The sequence below is a fragment of the Cololabis saira genome, chromosome 18 (assembly GCF_033807715.1).
Source record: "Cololabis saira isolate AMF1-May2022 chromosome 18, fColSai1.1, whole genome shotgun sequence".
Classification (NCBI taxonomy): Eukaryota; Metazoa; Chordata; class Actinopteri; order Beloniformes; family Belonidae; genus Cololabis; species Cololabis saira.
Window position 1 is genome coordinate 28,865,178 of NC_084604.1, and position 21,954 is coordinate 28,887,131.

The following is a 21,954-nucleotide window of genomic DNA, read 5'->3' on the forward strand; positions in this document are numbered from 1 at the left end:
AGTGTAAGTGCTTCCACCTAGTCTTAGGAAAAAATATTTTCTCTCAAAATATTGTCATACTCTCTCAGATGAGAGAACCGCTCATATCATGAGAGCTCATTCATGAAGTGTTATTAATATAAAGGCACATAAACTGAGTAACACAAACCTTTGTGAACATTTACGCATCAACTGTATCAGACGTTTTTACAGCAACAGACAGAACTGATCAAACCATTAACTTCTACTTCAGTTATTTTGGCCAAAGATTTTAAGAGCCCGGTTTTCATTGCGTGCATGAAGGAAAAGCTTTTTAGGATCACTGCATAAGTTAAAGTGTCATGTCATTCCCTATTAGCAGCGGCTGTGGCTTAGAGCCAAGACTCATATTTCAACAGAGGAGAACAAATAAAAGAGCTTAATGCAGCCCAGCCCAGGAGCCCCGTCCGCCCTGAGACCTCCTGTTGTATTAAGTATGTGGTTTCTCAATCAACACTGACTGACAGGTTGTTCTAGAGATAAAGAAAATATTATAGCAGACCATAGTGTGTTTTTACGGTCCTGTCTACAGTAGTTATGTTGCGACATGTCGGAGCTCATTTTGGTTACCGAGTATTCGTTCAGTTTAGAGGGTTTTGACTCCCAAATGTGCTGTATTTTTATATAGACAACATACATGCACATCGTTTTATTCAGAACTACAGTAATCCCTTTAGATCTCCACTTGGACAAGATCTGCAAATTTTTCTACGCAGCTTATTTAACCTCAGGATGATCCTTGTTTTCATGCAGCTGAGTGTTTTTTGCTGCCTTTTCCAAGAGCTGAAACATTTTTTCAATTTCTCCCAGCAACATTTCTATGGAGCCAAATCAGGGCCAAAAGTTTTGCTAATTTGAAAATAAAATTTGAACCTGATTTTTTTTTTTTACAGTTTCAGTTTTATTTTTTTCAGTATCAGATCTTTTTTCAGTTTCAAATCTTTTTATTTCAGTTTCAAATCTTTTTTTCAGTTTCAAATCTTTTTTTTTCAGTTTCACGTCTTTTTTTTTCAGTTTCACATCTTTTTTTTTCAGTTTCACTTCTTTTTTTTCTTTTTTTTTTTTTTTTTTTTTTTTTTTTTTTTTTTTTTTTTTTTTTTTTTTACCTTGTCTGCACACATATTATTGATTGATACCATGACGGTAGAAACCAAAAGTGTATATATGTGCATTATTACTATATGTAATATATACATATATATACGCACACATATGCGTACACATACATAAACATACACATACAAACCCAGTGTTTTTTTTTTTTGTTTTTTTTTTTTTTTTTGTTTTTTTTTTTTTTTTTTTTTTTTGGGGGGGGGAGGGGGTGGGGGGGGGTGGTGACGACATCCACTGCCAATCCAGGAAGCAGGAACACACGGAGACACACGTCAAGCACTGGAAATCTGCAACAAAAAAAACACAAACAAAGCACGAAACCGGCACGGAGCCATCCAAAACACGAACAGCAATCGACCTAAATCTTGAGATCTGATCGCAGTCTGAGCTAAGCTATCGCTACCGCTACCTAAACCCAAAAACTAGAGAGCCAGCATGCAGGTGAACAAGCCAGTGTGTATGTCTATGCGTGTGTGTGTGTATGTATATGATCATGCATGTGTGTGTGTGTGTGTGTGTGTGTGTATGCGTGTGACTAAATTACTATGTGTGTGTGTGTGTGTGTGTGTGTGTGTGTGTGTGTGTGTGTGTGTGTGTGTGTGTGTGTGTGTGTGTGTGTGTGTGTGTGTGTGTGTGTGTGTGTGTGTGTGTGTGTGTGTATGTGTGTATGTGTGTAATAAACCAAACAAAGCTCCACCTGAAGTGTATCTATAGTGGGGGAGGGGGGGGAGCAACCCCGCCACCCGTGAGACCAGAGGCCGACAAGGAAGAGCCCGGAACCCAGGCCACCGGCAACCCCACAGAGGGGAGAAGTAGGAGGGAGGCAACCCACCGCCTGCGAGGCCCCCCCCCCCACCCGGCGGCGGCCGAGGGGGCCCGCGGGCGGGGCCCCCACGGCGCGGAAAGAAGCAGCCAGGGATCCCGCGGCGGCGGACCGCGACCCAGGCAATCCCCGGCCACCCGGTCCGGGCCGGACACGCGGCCAGGAGGCCCTCACCCTTCAGGCCAGCGACCCCCACCCGGCAGGGGGCCAGCCCGCCCGGAGAGACAGAGCCGCCCCGGCCGCCGACGCGGGCAGGCGCACCCGTCCCCCACGAAAGTGGCCCTCCAAGACCAGAGGGGCGCCCCGCCGTAGAGGCAGCGGGGGGGACCGGAGACGGGCCCGGAGAGAGGGAACCCCCCAACAAGGCGACACACGCGCAGGCCCGACAACGGAGGGCCCCAGACCCAGGCATCCCATTCATTCATCCATTCACCTATCCGATACCTATACTAATAATAATATAATATACTATACATAATAATAATAATACTAATAATAATACTAATAATAATACTAATAATAATACTAATAATAATAACCATCTTTGTATCACTTCTTTTTTTTCAGTTACAAATTTTTTTTTCAGGTTCAGACTTTTGGCCCGGATCTGGCGTGGGGGGCGTGGCATCAACTGAGAGGGGCGTGGCATCATGAGTGACAGCAGAACAGAGAAGGCGGGGGACGTTCCTCACTCATGTTGCCTTCAGGAAACGTAGGTTTCAAAAAGATTTGAAACTGAAAAAAAGATTTGAAACTGAAATAAAAAGATTTGAAACTGAAAAAAAGATCTGATACTGAAAAAAATAAAACTGAAACTGTAAAAAAAAAATTTCAGGTTCAAATTTTATTTTCAAATTAGCAAAACTTTTGGCCCTGATTTGGCTCCATACATTTCAGTGTTTAGTATAAAACCCTGTGTTTGGTTCACCAAAATTCAAATGTGTAATGTAATGTAACAATGGGAATTTCTGGAGTAAACCATCCTTCCATAAAAATGTCACTGCCATAGGTAATTAAAGTCCTCACCCTTTTAAATGATATGGTTAGTTGGCCCCAAGGGGCCACACCAGGCTTGCTGGTCCAATTCACATCAGGAAGTGACAATAATGGCAATTCTTCTTTTGACCACTGGGGGCTAATTCCAAACTGGAGTCCATCTCCACTGGCTGCTTGTTAAATTGCCCAACTTTGCAGCAGAAATAAACAGTTTACTATATACTTCAAGAAGTAAAAGAAATGATATAACGCCACAAATGTCATGGTAACTCTCAAAGGCATGAAGCAAGCCAACTGGGCTTTCTTTTATTTTCTTCTTCAACACATTTCACCTTCCATCCAGAAAGAGTTTATAAGCTGTTAAACTCATTTTCAAATCATCGACCCTCCTTCCACTTCTGAGCATGGGCTTCTGCTCACTGTTGATGTTTTTGTTGACAATGGTTGTGAAACCTACAACGGAGTATTAGGGCCAAACTAAGACAAAAAAAAAAATGGAAATTACGAAAATAAAGTCATAATATAATGAGAATAAAGTCGTAAAATTACCAGAATAAAGTCATAATGTTGTGAGAATAAAGTCGTAATATTACGAGAATAAAGTCGTAATATTTTGAGAATAAAGTCGTATATTACGAGAATAAAGTCGTAATATTAAATATATTATAAATATATAAATATAACTTCACAAGATGCTCAATATTCCTCATTTTAACACAGGGAGAAGAAGCTCTTCCTGTCAGAGTTCTCATAAATTAACACTTTATTCTCGTAATGTTACGACTTTATTCTCGTAATGTTACAACTTTATTCTCGTAATGTTACGACTTTATTCTCGTAATGTTACGACTTTTTTCTCGTAATATTACGACTTTATTCTATTACGACTTTATTCTCGCACCATTATGACTTTATTCTCGTAATTTTACGACTTTATTCTCATTATATTATGACTTTATTCTCGTAATTTCCAATTTTCTTCTGTCTTAGTTTGGCCCTAATACTCCGTTGTAGAAACCACCTGGGGAGGAGATCCAAGGCAACGTTGCAGGTGTTTGATAAGTGAAATCTGAGTCCTCTTCCTGTGTTTAATGTTGTTTTTTTGACTCTTATGTAAATAATCAAACACCTCCAGCGTCTGATGTTGGGTTTTTTCTTTCGACACAGAAGTCAAACTGTAAAAACCAACATAAACACAGGCGGAGGACTCAGATTTCACTTCTGATAATGTCCCTTGAGGTTTGTCTAGTCCTTTTACGCAGTCTGTGGGCTGAATTAGACCTGCAGCAATTACAAGTATTTTATGTTATTATTTATTTTTAAGGCTCTTCTTCTGAAAGAATATGGATTATATGAGACTAACAAAAAAGAGAATCATTGGGTAATTTTTACTTCTCTGGAATTATTACCACGTAGTACCCTGGTAAACCTCTCTGTAACTCCTTTCTCTTGTATTTTTGTATGAGATAGTTGTATACATACTGTACGGACTAAAAATCAAGTAAACGGCTTGTGAACTATTCAAAAAATATGATGATTAGAAAAAACTATTGAGAGTTAAGAAAAAGGAATGTTACCATGGCAGCGTGTACGAGTGACCGAAGAAAAGAGAACTATAACAGGAAAACTAGTCCATCATTATTAGTGTTTATGTACTTTCTGTCTGTCGGCTCTGGGCATTTGTGGCCACACAGCAACAGGGGAAGGGTTCCTTTTTAGTCAGAGGCCAATCAAGGGCAAGTCGCTGTGTGTGTGTGTGTGTGTGTGTGCGTTTGTGTGCATGCGTGCACATCAAAAGTGCGTCAGTGTGTGCAGCCCAGTTCCTGTTTTTATGGGAAGCAGTAAAAAAGACCAGTTATCCAGAAAATGGCACAAGCTGTGACCTAATGCCACATCTAGTGAGCAACCATTAGACAGAGCGCTACTGAATGATGCATGAGCAGTTTAAATTAAAACCATACGAAAGGACGGCGCAGGAGCAGACGCTGTCCAAACTACACAGAAACTGCGAAAGAAACCAACTCAGGGCAATTAAATGCAACTTGAGAAACTGTAATAAAAATAAAAGAGCTTATTAAAGGGGCATGAAATTAGTTGTTAATAAGTTCTTGTTGGGGTTTTTTTTCAGCACTACTTCATGCTGCAGAATAATATTATCAACTTTTCCAACGTGAAATGTTAATATTGACCTCTCTTAAAAGGCAATCCTGTGTTTACTTAAAGATGTGCGTGCATTGTTTAATACAGAAATATGACATAATGTGCAGTTACATAAGCATTATTTAAGTTTTGTGGTTTTTTTCTCCATGTGCAAATGCATGTAAATACCCCCTTCATGTTACAATATTTTGAGCTCCTGTTTCATTACAGAAGTACCAGGTTAAAGAAATAATCCTCTTATATTGAGAATGTTTTGGGAAAGTGGTATTTCCTAAAAGCTTTCTCTTTTTTTCTCTTCCCTCAAAGCTATATGCTCCTCCGGAGGTATGTGGAAAAGGGTTTTATCCCAGGTTGCTGGCTGTGAATTTACCCTGCAGTAGGAAATTTCCTTTACAGATTGTTTTGGTGGTTTGTGCTCTGTGTGTCCCAGCATATCTGGACTAATAAATCTCTGATGAATGACTTGGGGGCTATTTTTTTTTTTTTTTTTTTTGTAAAGGAGAGACAGAGATGGCTGTGCTCTGGCATTTGCTGGTTGGAAATTTTGAAATGTTTGTCTTTTTTGAAAATGGCACTGCCAGATGTTGTATGAAATATGACATTCCATTAAGAGTGATAAAGTGTATGAGATTAACAGATGTGAACTTTATCAGCTCTGGAATTACAGCTGGCTCGGGGTGAAAAGAAAACATGACAAGAATGAAAAATAAGACCTTGGAAACAACAACTTCAGTCATCTCATCATATCTAAATCACACTATATGGAGTGATTCTAATGTACATGTAAGAGGATACATTGTAACTTAAGCGGTAAAAGACACATTAGATTTCCTGAACTAAACATGCTGTGTGCAAAATTGCCAGTTTGAATCTAATTGATTTCAATAAAATGTACAAAGTCAGGACCTTAGAGAGGGCTCAGCTCGTCTCCCTCTTTCTAGTAATTTTATGTTGCCGCCAACTGGCTGCATATACAGTCTGTCGAATTGCAGAACAAAAAGACTTCAAGATTCACTTGTACGAACTGCCATTGGTTTTTGAAGTGACTCTGTGTGATAAGTGTGATATTAACTTGGTATAATAGTTCTATAAATTCTATGTTTCTGTTGGCTGCTCAAAAGCAACAAATTGCCCATCACAGATAAGAGAAAGACCATTTAACCTTGTTTTCACTTAAATCTGAAAATATATTTAATTGTTGCCAGTCTGCATCCATCTATCCATCCATCCATTCATTCATCCATGCATGTATCCATTCCTGCATCTATCCATGCATCCATGCATGCATGCATCCATGCATGCATGCGTCCATGCATTAACCATCCATTCATCAATCAATCCATCCATCCATCCATCCATCCATCCATCCATCCATCCATCCATCCATCCATCCATCCATCCATCCATCCATCCATCCATCCATCCATCCATCCATCCATCCATCCATCCATCCCAGCTGTCTTTGGAATAAAGGCAGGGACATACACAACATCACCTGTATATTCATTCAGTGATAGATAGATATGATTTATACATTACACATATTGGGCCCGATTTACTAAGATCCTAAATAAAGAGTACTAAATTGCGTGTGCACTGAAAAAGTTTGCGCGTGCTGTTGTTGTGTGTTTTGCGGGTGATCAACTAAGATTGCGTGCGCAATTGATAACAGGTGCAAACAGCAGTATTTAAATGAGGTGTTGCGCGTCTTACGGTTTGCGGCGCAAACTTTGCGTCATGGAGAGTGGATGGAAAGCAGGATATAGTCGCAAGCGCAAAATGAAATTTGACGAGTTGGAGTTAGAGATATTAGTGGAAGAGGCAAATTGTTGTGCCGTATTCAGCACCCCTGCCGTGAAAAGCACCCCCTCGTATATTCAATGATAAGTAGACCAAGAAAAAAAACAACACACTGACACTTCAATATATTTATATATACACACTCACACAAACACATACTTAGGAGTTTATATTATATATATTTACAAATATTATGGAAGACAACACAGTAAGCAGGCTATTAATTAATGACATCAATAACCATTTACCCGATTTTTTTTTTTTTTACCCGAATCCATGAGCGCATTTAAACATGAATCATTAACACAAAACTGGACGCTAAACAGAACATGGACAACAGAACATGAACAGAACACGGAATGAGAATATCATTTTTGTCAGACGAGGGGGTGCTTTTCACGGCAGGGGTGCTGAATACGGCACAACACCGGGGTATGACTGCAGAACAAGTATAGGCGCACAATGAGAAACACTTTTTTTCTCCATGAAAACACGTGATTTATTTATTATCACAAATAAAAAAATGAATGTGCCTCCTGTGGCAACCTTTTGCTGAATAATACTCGATTTAACATTCAAATAAAATATTTCTCCTTTTGCATGTGGAGATTAGCACCTTCCTTTCGAACGTATTAAATACAGACGCAATCACAATCCACGCAAAAACTTTCAGGCTTGGTAAATCTCATTGCGCGTGGTAAATGGACCAATTTGCATCTTTCCCTCCCAGTATTTAGGATTTCTAGCGGGTACGCCCCATATTGATTATTCATCAGGGCAAAAGTACTAAATGGATTGCGTGTGCTATTTTGTTCATTTGAGAGACGCAGTCCTCTTTGCACGCTGTTAGTAGATCAGCTGGCACTTTGGTTTGCGGGTGCTGTCAAGTTTGCACACGTTTTTACACACGCAAACCTTTAGTAAATCAGGCCCAAAGTGTATAATGTGGAAAGTCTATAATTTCACTGTGAAGGTCAAGGTTTTAATCAAAATAGGATTAAATGAATGATTCCAGCATACGTATGGAGCTTTGGTTTTATATTTTTACTTTCTGTTGACTTTCAATATGAGTAGTACTTTAATTTTGGCAATATTAAAGTACAGTAAATCCAAGATTTAATTCAAATTTTCAAATACCACCAAGCTAAACAACTACAGTACATCTTAACACACTACCACAAGTTATTTTGCTTTCCACAGATGCTGCCTTCCATATGCCAGCCAAAAGTTGCTGAGAGGTTCTGAGCTGTTCTAATATTAAATGTTTTTCATGCAGCCCACAGTCTGCGGCCGACTCAGCCTCCCAGGCTGCCCTGATGTGGCTGATGACTCTAAGGACCTGCAGTCATGACATTGCTGATTACAGACAGCCGATGTTCCTCTTTCACATTCAGCCTCTGCCACTTCATGAATGACACATGCAGACTACAGTGGTACCTGAACATGTCTGCAAGCATGACTGCGTGTGCTCAGAAGAGAGATCAATCCACAGTTAGGAGTCATACAGATGATTCTGACCAAAACGCTTCACGTGGATCTTCTTTTTCACTTCCCATGAATATTATTTCTCACAAACTCACTTTCTTAAAGCAAGCTTCCTCTTGTCTTCACAGGCGATCCGTTCAACTGCTAAAAGGACGTGTAGCAACAGATGTGTAGTGTAATAACGGCCAGTAGCGTGATACCTGCCAGTAACATCCTGATTTTGGGCACGTAAATAATGTGCATCAGTATTTACACTGGTGTAGTCTAAGCAACAAGGCCATATTCTGCAATCACCATCAGGAACACAAATAATCAAATATAATCTGAGTCTCATGTGAAGAGAGTAACATTTCCAGACATCTCCAGTCCAACAAATGCTGCTTATTTACAAATCCTGGTTATGGTAAGCAAATAGTTAACAAACTTTTCAATAAAGTGGGTCTGTTTTGCTTTATAATCAAGAAATGCGTGCGTGCGTGCGTGCGTGCGTGCGTGCGTGCGTGCGTGCGTGCGTGCGTGCGTGCGTGCGTGCGTGCGTGTGTGCGTACAGCACACATGAGGCAATACTGAAGGAAAGAAATGTCTCACTTATCTGATGGTGAGTATGCTTAGAGGACATTCAAAAATATATAAATGACATGCTTTGTGTTGGCTGAGCTAATAACTGAAAGTACCATAATTACATAATTACAGGCATGAAATAACCCATCAAGGCAAATGAGGAATGAAATGTTCCTGAAGAAACCACTCGTTTTGTGCATATATATATACACACAGAGAGCAAACAGAACTTTCCTTTGTATTTATGTGTTGTATGCTGTCATTGACTTTAAGCGGAGAATACATGTTAAATTATTATACTGTGTATAGTGAGTATAGATTTCCTCCAGCCCTATTTTGCTTAGATTCTATTGAAAATTTGAATTCATAGGCCAAGAGGGGGTCTTTATTTTACAACATATATGAAAGCATAACCCCACTACGACAAGTGGGATACCTCATATCTACACTGCCTTGATTGTTTGTTCCCATGAAACTTGCTCCATCCGCTCCAAAAAATACACACGTGCACATTTCACATGGAAGTGAGCAAGCCCAGCTCGCCCATTTCCTTCACTGGTGTGAAGTTAGAACAGTCCAACTGGATCCGTCCTTGTTCTTTCTGGAAAAGCATAGTAATGGAGCAAATCCATAAATGACAGAACCACACAGCCTTTTCTAAATGAAGCTGGCTTTTAAAACACCGCAGACTGACACATTTAGATTTGTTAGTTCCCTCACGGGTCACGGTCCGGATAGCACTTATGGCAAAGATAATCAAATGTGACACTGAAATTATGAATTGAGAGTATTGTGCTTTATTCTTGTGTTTTTAGTAGAATGAAGCTCAAAGGAAACTTTACTGATGACTGACTGTGAAAGAACAGGGCAGATCAACTTCTTGTGCACAATTTAAGCTTGACAGCACCATCTAGTGGTATTCTTGTTATTTTTATCCAAATATCCATCTTGCAGAGTCAATCCATATGGATGTAGACAGTTGGGCTTAGTGTGTGGCAGCACATGTGTAACCTCTCCTGAGTTATTGAATTTGCCCATCCAGCACAGGCCCAGGGGCCCGAGAACCCATCAGACTTCTGATCTTACCCCAAGAATAATGAATATAAACAAAACTGAGACACAAAACAACCACAGCAAAACTTAAAATATGACAGCAAATGAACAAGGATGCAAAACATCCAAAGCTGGACCACATAAAGACAAACAGATACCAAATGAACCATTTTACAACCAAATTAGACAGTAAATGACCAGGAAGACATGCAAATTTACGGAAAAAGTAACCATACTGCAACCAAAAACACCAAAAAAAAAACAAACAAATTTGTTGGAAAATGATCAATGTGAGACAAAAATGAGCAAGAAGATGGAACCGCAGTAGGCTTCAAACGGGACTTGAAGGGGTTAGCTATGCAAAAATTACACTAAGCCCCGCTGACTTAGAACCAAATGAAACACAGAAACTGTGAACATTTAAGAATAAACTTATAAAATAAGTATAAATCACTTGTAGTACTTTGCCACATTTTGTTTATTGACCAAGTAAGTAATAATGCAGTAATTTACAAGTTTAATCGAAACAAGCACAGTTTGTTGCCTCTTGCAGCTGAGTTATATGTCTATATGTAAAAATGTATAACAGGGGAAGATTATGATCCGTTATGATGAACAAGGAATTATTTGACCACACTGCACCGGTAATGATGCTGAAGCCTGTTCAGGCTGTCTCTGTGTCACAGCTATAAGTTCATGTCACGGTTTTGAGTTTTTCACAGTTTTGGTTAGTTATGTTTTATTTGGAAATCCCATGTCCTTGTGTTTAAGTTATGTCTTGGCTTCCTTTCCCATCTGCCCTGATCGTATCAAGCCTTTTGTGTATATCCTTGCTCCTTGCTGGTCCATACTGTTCCTATCTGCCATGTGTCATGTCATGTTTTTTTCTTTTTTTTTCATGATCAAGCTGTTGTTTTTTGTAGATCCTGTTCAGCAGTGCTTTTGCTGTTTTTTTAAGTTAATAAATCATTGCAACTCAACAATTTTTTGCAACTCCTGCCTCCTCGTCTCCCCTGCATCTCAGTCACTCTGAGCAAAAGTCAGCGTGTGCCCTGTACAGATTAATTTCTTCTTTTTCAACTTTCATGTAGCTTTTAAGGGTTATGCTGAACAAGTATCTGCCACTTCTTAGTGTTGCGAAATAAAATGGTACTTGATAACAGTAAAGAAGGTGTTGCGCAAATGCACAAATGATACTCGGTAATACCTGCTTTATTTTCATTACCAACAGTAAAACTTATTAAGTTCAATGATTAATGACTGATGATTTGCATTTGCTGACAAAAACATGTGTTGGATTCACAGTTTGCAGACAGAAATGTGTGGCTCTTTCTGTATTTTGTGCTATTAAAGCAGCACTATATCTTTTCAATTAGAGTGGATATCGGATAACTAATTGTGTTCGAGTTTTACAGATGAATATTATTGACGAAAAAACATTTTTAAGCCCTGGTCTAATATGCACCTATATATGCCAAGTGGAGTTCAACCTTTCCCTGCAGCTAACTGGGTCCCCCCAGTTTGATCACGCGTGTAATTCTCCTCAGTGTGGATTCTGGCTCTGGTGAAAAACAACACTCATTTACACAACTGAGCAAGAGTAAAATCCAAATATGATTGACTTGGATTTGAGGGATTTTACCCAGGAGGGAGTTAGGTTACACATTTGTCTTTTTCACCTATCCCTGGTCAATGTTGGGATGGGACATGTGACTTGCATGACTCAGTTTTGCACAAGATTTTTCAAAAGTGTTCTGTCCTAACTCTATTAACTCTTTTTTGCAAGAACCTGCATCCTGCTCTTGAGAAGACCCTCAATCAAATAGCTTGATTGAGGGCGCAATGCAGAAAGCTGTTTGAAGGATGGGGTCAGGAAGATTAAGTGATTGAAAATGTGTATGATCTTCTGAGATTGTCCATAACTAAGAGAAGTCTTTGCAGAAAAAAAAACATAGCAAGATGCATTTTCCTGAGTTTCAAATATTTGTATTAATAGTTGCTTAACAAAAGAAGGGAGGATGCTATAAATTTGTATTCCTTTTTATGTATGTGTTTTTTTTAATGTATTTCTATTGCTTTACTGGGACCCTACTAACTCTTTAATCTGCATTACCTGTTTAAACGTTATGACCTGACCTTTTCAATGCTGAAAGATGTTTTGCTGTTCCAGCAAAAGCTGCGACTGAGAAGACGACCTCGAACCGTCCTTTATCTCTTACTTTTCTCTCAAAAGCATTCTTTGTTCTCATGTTGTCATATTCATCCAGATGGCCCATACTGTCTATAATGCTTGAACTTTTACCCAAAATATATATATTTTTTTTTAAAGATACACATTTACATCCACTGTCGACACTTTGCATTGACACTTTATACTTTATATTTTTACTTACACCACTACAGTCACTCTGCTGTAGATTTTTTTTTGACATTCGTATATTTATATATTTTTTTGTACATAAGGAGACATGCCCTGTTCATTTTTATTCTATTTTATTTCTTGTTCTATTTGAGATTTTCAACATCTTGCTGCTCAGTTGTCCTGCAATTGCCCCTCGGGGATGAATAAAGTTTTCTGAATCTGAATCTGAATCTGAAAGTTCTTATATGGCTTTTATTTCACTCTCACTTTTTAATATATTTGGTAGAATTTCCACAATGACTCACCTAAAAATGTATTACTCCAATATTTCCTGTGATACATCTTAATCCATCCACATATTCATTTGGAAATAAATAAATGTATAGTGATTTTATTATGTCAGTTGGACAGCTATGGTATTGGGTTCATGTGTTTTAAATCTTCTGTATAAATAATCAAAGCTGCAAATAGATGTTAACAGGTGAAAGTAGATTAATGATCAGCAGCAGCACGCGCTCTAGCGCCTCCTCGGCCAACCCGGTGACGCGGGCGCTCAAACCACACTGTCAGTCCACGCATGCGCACAGCCACCTGGCTCCTCAGTGTGCAGGAGGAGATTGTGGGAAGATGAAGCGACTGAGCGGCAGGCGTGGACCTCATGAATAACTGGCCAATCTTAGCCATTTAATTTTCACTTGCCTTGTTTGTTTAATTTTTTTTTTAAATTTGTTTTGCCAAAATTGCTGTTCAATGTAGAACTGAAGAAACAAGAGCACTGTAGAAAAAGAAGAAGAGGGGCAGTAACTGTACGAGGCTGTGGGCATCACATTACACCGGATGTCATTATACGCTCTTAAATATCGAGGACGTAAGTAACCGCTTTTTATTGTTACTCTTTCAAAGGCTTTTTGTAAATTGGTTTAGCCTCTAAATAATATGTATTTCGTTTTTATTCCACAACAGATGGTCAGTTTAAGGGTTATTATGGGAGTTAATTGAGTCACTCCCCGTGCTATGAAACGGAGTCGCTCTTTGCCCACGAGGATTCCCGTTTTTTTTTCTAGGTGGGTTTTATAATTCATATTATTGTTATTATTATATCTTTCCGTATTATTTAATTTCCTCCCATCACCTTTCAAGTCTGAGCAAAAAAACCCACATGTCTGTCAACCAGACTAAAAACTCCGACATGAAACAGGTGTAAATTATTTTATCTACTGTTATACCGTGACGCACATTTTCCCTTTTTGTTACCACTGCAAAATCATTATAAGTATAGTATATATAAGTATATATAATATAATAGCAACTGACAGGTTTTATTCCCATATGTACTCTTTCTTTTTTTCCCCCAAGTGTGCACTAGGACACGCAAGCAGACAGCCATCAAACAGGCTTGCGGCTCGTTGGGCATTTGTACTTAGGCCTACATGTAAGCTCGTTGATCAATTGAATTTAAGCCTCTTGAGCGGTCCAAGCGAAACCTGCTGACACATGCGCCCCAGTCTTTTTGTTAGCGCACAAACCTGGTTAACCCTTTCTCATCTGGTCTCCCCCAGTAACGAACCGAAAATCCTGCACAGATATGTGTTATCATATGAAATCCTGCCGGTTGTCCAGTCTGCAGATCATTTAATCCTCGCACCCACGAGCAACACTGGGCTAAGTGTTCAGCTATTTTTCTCCATCACTGCCAATGCTTGACAGTTGTTAGTGTGCACTAGTCGTTTAATTATTTAAAGGACAGCTGATCTGACGCATGGGATTAATAATAGATTACTATAAAGACATCTCTGCCGTGGATAAGAGTTGTGTGTTATGTAATGCTGCCTAATTAGTGTCAGTGAGGTCTTTAACTTGGTGACAGAGAAGCTGTTCTCGCTCTCCATATATCTGAGGGCCAAAGAACTAAGGGCACCTTTTGGATGAAGAGTGCAACACTTTATCAATTCCTCTCCTTTGAACTAATAGTTTTGGTAAAAATGTGCTAAATAAGTTCCAGGAAACAAATAAATCTTTGAATATATGCAAACATCTGCTGCAGTTTCAATTACATTTCAGTAGACACAACAATGAAAAGACTAGATGTCTCACTTGCGTATGTGTTTGCACGTCACTACGTACCTGCCCTCTTGTCAGTCTGGTGAACTTCCACCACTAAAAGTTACGTCAAAGTTGAGAAATTCCTACCTCTAATATGCTCATATGACCTTTCATAAGGGCACACTGTTATTGTTTCAGCCATCTGGTAGACAAAACCTTTCATTTTGTCAGGAACTGTGCAAGGACACTTTTTTCTTTTGTCTTTCTCTTTCACAAATAAACCTTTGGAGTTATATTTCTTCTTGGTTATCTGCAGCTTGCTGTACGGCTCGACTGTCAGACCTCTTTGCATGTATGCGTGCCAAACATGCAAAGTTAGCATCGGTCAGTTTTGCTTAGATATATAAAACGGTATGTACAGATATTTAGATCTGTTATAATATCTTTTATTAGAAGGACTTTTTTATTGGACCAAAAACAGCTTCTGTCTTTGTACATTAGGCTTTTGACTGAGAATGTTAACAATGATAGATAATTCTATGTTATTAAATGCAGTGGCAATATAAAAGTTTACTTTCGTGCAATCCCTTCATGCAACATTTGCAAGCTGGAAGGGTATGGCACCATCCAGTTAGTCTGACGGGGTTTGCATGGCCAGTAATTCCACCTGGGGGTCTCTAACTGACTTTGGCTTCTTGTTTCTCTGCCACTCCTCTCTACAGTATAATCAAGACCAAAGGCGTGGAGGTATTACAACCATGGAGGTTGTAACACATTTTGTAAATGACACTGTAGACTTTTACAAATGGAGCCTTACTATAGCAGGTAAGCTGTGTTCACTTGTTTCTAAGCCACTTCATGATCACACTTGCTAGGAAGAGATATTTCTCTGTAGACAGTTCCGGTTTCCTGATTGTCAGGGAATGACTAAGACAGATACATATCAATGTTTCTCATTGCTTTAGAAAGTATAGTATGTTTACATATAGATTGAAGTCACCGTCTGAGAGATAATGATGTGCCTTGTTTTACAATATCTTTTTCTGCCAATAACTAATCTCTGGTAGATGTAATAATTTTAGCTTCAAGTATGTTTTCACCTCCACATACAAGCTTGGAGATTTGGCTTAAAAAAAAAAAAAGGTGTGTCCTCGTAGTTAACTTGGGGTGGTTCATCTTATTGAATGTTGTGTTGAAAGCAGATTAACTTATTGATTAGCCATTTATTATGATACCACCGTATGATTTTTATGGTTTAGTTAAAATAGAAAAGTATCTGAGAAAAGGCTGTGACTTTAAAGTAGTGAACCAACAGTGGAAACTAAGCTGATCAATAGATATTTTAGATATTTCTTCTGTTCTATCATTTTTAAAATTTGTTTTGACAATGTCAAGTCTGTTGTATGAAATAATACACAGAAATTCTAGTGATTTTGAATTTTTGAAGTATTTCTTGGATCATTAAACAAAACCCAAATGTATTTTTTTGCTAACCATTTCTTATTTATTTTATTTTAGTTTTGTGTGTGTGTGTGTGTGTGTGTGTGTGTGTGTGTGTGTGTGTGTGCGTGCATGCGTGCGTGCGTGCGTGCGTGCATGCGTGTGGTTCAGTAGGTCTGAGAAATTCATGAATCATATAATATACATTTTTGTTTTAAGGATTTAACATGAACACTTTTTACCCCCAGACAAGAGGGTGGAGAACTGGCCGATGATGTCCTCTCCCCTCTCCACCCTGGCCATCAGCTGCCTGTACTTGATCTTCCTGTGGGCGGGGCCCAGATACATGCAGGACCGCCAGCCCTGCACACTCAGGAAGACCCTCATAGTCTACAACTTCAGCATGGTAGTCCTCAACTTCTACATCGCCAAAGAGGTCAGTGCAGGCATGGACTCATGCAGGGGAGGACGTGTACCTCATAACATACAGACGCATATCAGTGCAACATTGAGAGGTAGCCACTTAATTAGATTTGGTCAGATTGACTTAATACCTGTCTTGGCTGCTTTTGAAATCACAGTCCGACACAGGTATAAAAGGCCGAGGTGCTATCAGCAAACTGGGCTTCAAACTAAAGTTTTAAAAACACTTTGAAAAAATTACAAGACTGACACATTTATGTTTTATTGCAAATTAGAGTCAGAAGGTGTTTTTTTTTTTTGTCTCTTGTCATGCTCTCAGGTTACACATTTGTCACATTCACTTTTCACAAGCCTGCCACTTATGATAAACACAGCTTAAACTTTATTTGGGTTTTTTGTAACCAAACATCAAGTCAATTCAAAATCAAAATAAAGAATAAATCAATTTAAACATGGAAAAACGTGTTCAGTGGTGGTTTCATGTTGCGAACATGCGTAAATGTGTTTTTCCTGGCTCATTTGGGGTGGGACCGTTCCTCTTTCAGCCTTGATCTAACTTCATTGTTTTGTCACCAGCTCCTGTTAGCGTCGAGAGCAGCCGGGTACAGCTACCTCTGTCAGCCTGTTAACTACTCCACTGATGTCAATGAAGTCAGGGTAAGTTCCCTCCCACACTCATGACCAAGCTGATCCATGCACTTCCAGTCTTCCATTGAACAAATTAAAACACGTTTCTTTATCTCTTACACCTTGAAACAGTTGTATTGACTTAAGAATAGATGACTAAACCTTCTCCGATAGCATGTTCGGCTGCAGGGCTTTCCATTGTCTACCAGGTGGAGCGATGCTGTAATCTTGTTGCTGCTAAGACGATAACTAATTCGGTTTTGTAACAGAGTAGAGAAGGAAAAGAACGACAGTGACAGCTCATCCCACTGATTTAAGATGCTTTGAACCTGATTTTTGCTCTGTCTCAGTTGTCTTATTCAGAGATGAAGGATGCCACAGTATGATGTAGAGAGGAACTTTGTGGACTAATTAGATCTATCAGACAGGCAGGAATATACAACATTTAAATGGGAGAAGATATAGGCATTTATATCAGCGTAGTGGAACTATTTCTAGTGAAGACTAGAAGTAGTACCACAAGTAGTAGACTTCAATATTTGAGAACATAATATCAGCTAATCAATTCCCTTAATGGGTCTTATTATATAGAAGGATACAGGATAGATCTAGATTATTGTACATTCATCAAACTAACTTGTCTTCTCTGGTGGGTCAATGAACTATAATCTTTTCTTCATGCTGTCACCAAAATTGTTTTCTCTATTAGATAAGCTTATTAGCTATATTTCTGAAAGAAAAAGAAAAACTGTCTGGAAATAGTTAAACAACATTTAAATATGATGTCAACTAACATGCAATAGTATCTTCTCCATTTTTTTGAACATCACGTTGAAAAATGTATCCACAGATTTCAAATAAGTAGTATTCATCTAAGAGTCACTTCCATGACATGCTGTAATTCTTTGTGTCCATTAATGTTTTCAGATAGCTTCTGCTCTCTGGTGGTACTACATTTCCAAAGGAGTGGAGTTCTTGGACACAGTCTTTTTCATACTGAGGAAGAAATTCAATCAAGTCAGCTTCCTCCACGTCTACCATCACTGCACCATGTTCATCCTCTGGTGGATCGGCATCAAATGGGTCCCCGGAGGACAGTGTGAGTTACAGGATCTTTATTGGTTGTATCATGCTGCAGCTGAAATCTAACTGAGTTTTCTTGTTTACTTATTAGTCGGTCACAGATTAAACAACCACATCTAATAGAGGTTTGACTTTCTTCACAGCATTTTTTGGTGCGACCATCAACTCTTCCATCCACGTCCTCATGTACGGTTACTATGGCCTGGCAGCCTTGGGTCCACACATGCAGAAGTACCTCTGGTGGAAGAAATACCTCACTATCATTCAAATGGTGGGTATTATATTTAGCGAATAATATATAGAAAGCCTAATGAATGCGCTTTCATTCATTAATTCCTTTTACAGGCGATGGCCTTTTCTTAAACGTGGTTGTACTTGGGTATTTTTGCCTTTAAGTCATTTTCTCTTCTGTTCCTGTTATACACACAGAGTAAACGGAGCTCAGCCGCACTTTTGGTACTTAAGATACAGACAGAGAAATGCAGAGCTTAATATATTGATACAACTTGTAAAATTACTGCAAACGTGCCAAACACTATACATGAAACAGTTGAGTCTAAATATAAAAATGTATCAGATAATCAATCAGTTTTTTTTTATATATTTTTATCCTGATTTTTTTTCCCATTTTATCACCCAGTGCTCCTACCTAAGTCAGTCCTGGGCATTGCTCCCCTCTACCAACCCCGGGAGGAACCTGCACTGAGCTCAGGTCTCCTCCTTACTTGAGGAGTGAGCAGGCCGCTTCTTTTCACCAGACAGGGTGGGGTTTCTCTGGCCGGACGTAGCGCGTGGAAGGATCACGTTATTCCGGCCAGATCCTCCCCACCCCATCTGGCGCCCCGGCGGGCCAGGGGGGGCATGTATAGCCCAGGACTGTTGCATGTATTTGTGAGGGTAGCTCACATTAGCTACCCAAGGAACACGGGGAGAACATGCAAACTCCACACAGAAACCCCACCCTGAAGTCATGGGGGAACGTCACACGCACTTCAGCGCCCAAAGCGTCCCCGGCAGGAATTTAACCCAGAACCTTCTTGCTGTGAGACGGCTGCACTACCAGCTGCACCACCGTGCCCCTCTTCTCCACTTTTTTACCTTCTATAAGTCTATTTAGATCAGAGGAACAGAGGAGGAAGGGGAGAAGACGACGATTACACAAAACTAGTTTAGTTTCTCAAATGTGTCTCAAAAAGCATGTTCCTAAATCAGTACTAAAATTTGAAACTTTACCCAAGTAATACCTTCCAGAGTAGATCGATAAGTTTGAATGGCTCTTGCAGGCTTTTTATGGTTAACAATGGGTGGGTGGGTATCTGGGTAGGTAGGAAGGTAAATTACTATAACATTGATAACGCTTCATAAATATTGGTGATGTATAATATAAAATAAGAGCCATATTTTCTCCTTGACATCGTCACAACAAACGTTTCTGAAATTCCCCATTTCTTAATGCACAGATGTGTGTATCAGTGATGGTCTAAGAGCAGACAGGAAATCTTGCTAAAAAGAAAGAAAAACTTGAGAATAGCTAAGAAAGTTGACATAATATGGTCCTTTAGAAGAAAGCAGGAATGCAGTTACATCTCTGAAACAGCAGGAAGTACTCAGAAGGCAAATGAGATCATGTTGCAGTCTGTCATTAAACAGCTGTATGTATGTGAGAATTATCCATTTAATACTGATTTCTGTTCATTTCCATCATCATTTATGTATGAAAAGTAGTTTTTTTTACAGACAGTACATCACAAGGAATGCAACAGCTTTTTTAGTGAAGGAAACTTATTTAATACATTTATGTACATATTTAAAAGGTAACTTTGTGCTTGTCTTGGGCGTCAGCGTATTATTTTTTCTTAATTATTTTAATATTTGTGTGCATTTTGAACAAACAGATCCAGTTCCATGTAACCATCGGTCACGCCGGCTACTCTCTCTACACTGGCTGTCCGTTCCCCTGCTGGATGCAGTGGGCTCTGATTGGCTACGCTGTCACCTTCATCATCCTCTTCGCCAACTTCTACTACCACGCTTACAGACGCAAACCTTCCTCGCAGAAAGGAGGCAAGCCTGTTGAAAACGGCACTTCCGCTTTGACCAACGGTCACAGCAAAGTGGAGGAAGTGGAGGAAAATGGCAAGAGGCTAAAGAAGGGCAGAGTGAAGAAGGAGTGAGGAGATAAAAGGGATTTACTTGGTGAAAATACAGAGAAGAAGGGAAGGGAGGGGGGAGGGGAAAAACAGTTCAAACCAGATCAACATCACTGCAAACAATGTAGATGGATGTGATTTGGGACCAACTTGAGAAAGCGAATGGGTAGCAGTTTGTATTTGTGGGTGTGTATGTAAAAGGTTGTGCTTTTGTGGGAAAGAGAAGGATGTTAATCTTGCAGCAGTTTTAATTTTTAAATAAAAAAAAAAAGAAAAGTAAAACGCTGATCACGTAGTCTCAGTGCTCCTCTGTCCAGACTTGTGTTGGACTCCAGTAGGACTGAATTATTTAAGAACCTGCATCCTGCTCAGCATCTACAACCAAAACACACCTCCATCTTTTTTATTCTGGGTTCCAAAAATATTTTATCTGACAGCTTAAATAGTATTTAATATGCTTATTTACATACTAGTGTGCTTAAAGAATTTTAATTTGACTGCTATGGAAAACCAGAGAAAACATTTAAACGGGTTTTCTTGCTTTGTTTTTGTTTTTTTTTTTCGTTTTGTTTTAGGGGTTGGGGTTGTTTTTACAAAAATCTAGTTCTGTTGCACACCATATAAAATGCTCACATTTGCCATCTGCTGTATTTAACCTGTTTGCAGACATCTGCAGCATCTACGAATCCAACTCAGCATTGCTGCGTTTACAGTCACATGCAATCTTCATTTTTGTTCATTGTGAACTTTACAATCTTGATTTAAAACACTTTGGACAAAACTGTAGAGTTGTTTTGGTTTGTTTCTTTTTCTTTTTTTTTTTTTAATATACCGGTATGCAAATTTGTGATTATCTTTGTGAAAATACATATTTTTGTGGGTCTTCACAATTGATTCCTTTTTGCTGTGATGTAGCCGAAGTGCAAGAATAAGACATTGAAGTTCAGGTCAATATTGTCTCACTGCCATGTAGGACTGAAGGCGAAGGCATCCTGAAGAAAGAGCTTTTTTTTTAAACGAAAATTTATGGTCATTTCATTGTCTTATTGAAACAATGTGACACAGCTTTCCAGCTGCACATATAACTGAAATAAAGACTGTCAGTACTTCATAAATATACTTGTGTGTCTTTCTTAAGATTTCTGAAGATTTAAAAAAAATAATCTTACTTTTGCATCCTCATTCCTCCGTTTCTGTCTCTATCTCTTGCTTCTAAGATCTCTTCTATGTCCACTTGTAGGATATTTTACAGAGACGGAAACATTTCTTACAGGAGTGTGTGAGAGAGGCAGAGGAAGACTGTCTTCGGGGCCTCTTCAGACAGATCTGCCCTAATCTTTGAAGACAAATTGGCTTTAGCTCCAAAAGAGCTTATTTCCTCTTCAATCCAGGAAAGCAGGTCACTGCAAGAGGAGCCTCCAGTAATCTGTTTGCAGTTGTGACTAAAAGTTCATGGATTCTAACAATAGAGGCAAAAGTGACATTGGGACCGTGGATTTAACGTCATGTTTCTTTTCCAGGCTGATTTATCCGGATTTTTCAAACACCAGAGCCCTCTGGCACTTCATAAATGTTGATTGGTTTATACATTTTTTTTTCCCAAACTCTCTGCTTGTATTCACACTGTTGGAACCTTATTGTTCGAAGTTACAGAATCAAGAACATTTTCACATTTCTGCACCCTGTACAGTTGCCCAAGTACTACACTTTTCTCCCCCAACTTGAACCATTATATCTCCTACAAGTATTTCTTTCCACTGATTCTTATCCCAGTGCACCACTGCCTACATCTCTCACATAATCAGAATGGAGGTATA

General features: G+C 39.1%; 1 protein-coding gene across 1 annotated transcript; it reads left to right on the plus strand.

The window, feature by feature from the left end:
• Positions 1-12,954: 12,954 nt before the first annotated feature.
• Positions 12,955-21,238, plus strand: LOC133464512 (elongation of very long chain fatty acids protein 4-like). The gene is made up of 7 exons (XM_061746537.1): positions 12,955-13,239; positions 15,137-15,239; positions 16,103-16,290; positions 16,854-16,934; positions 17,832-18,003; positions 18,131-18,258; positions 19,883-21,238. The coding sequence occupies exons 2-7, from the start codon at positions 15,173-15,175 to the stop codon at positions 20,159-20,161; spliced, it is 915 nt and encodes a 304-aa protein (XP_061602521.1). The 5' UTR covers positions 12,955-13,239; positions 15,137-15,172; the 3' UTR covers positions 20,162-21,238.
• The last annotated feature ends 716 nt before the right edge of the window (positions 21,239-21,954 follow it).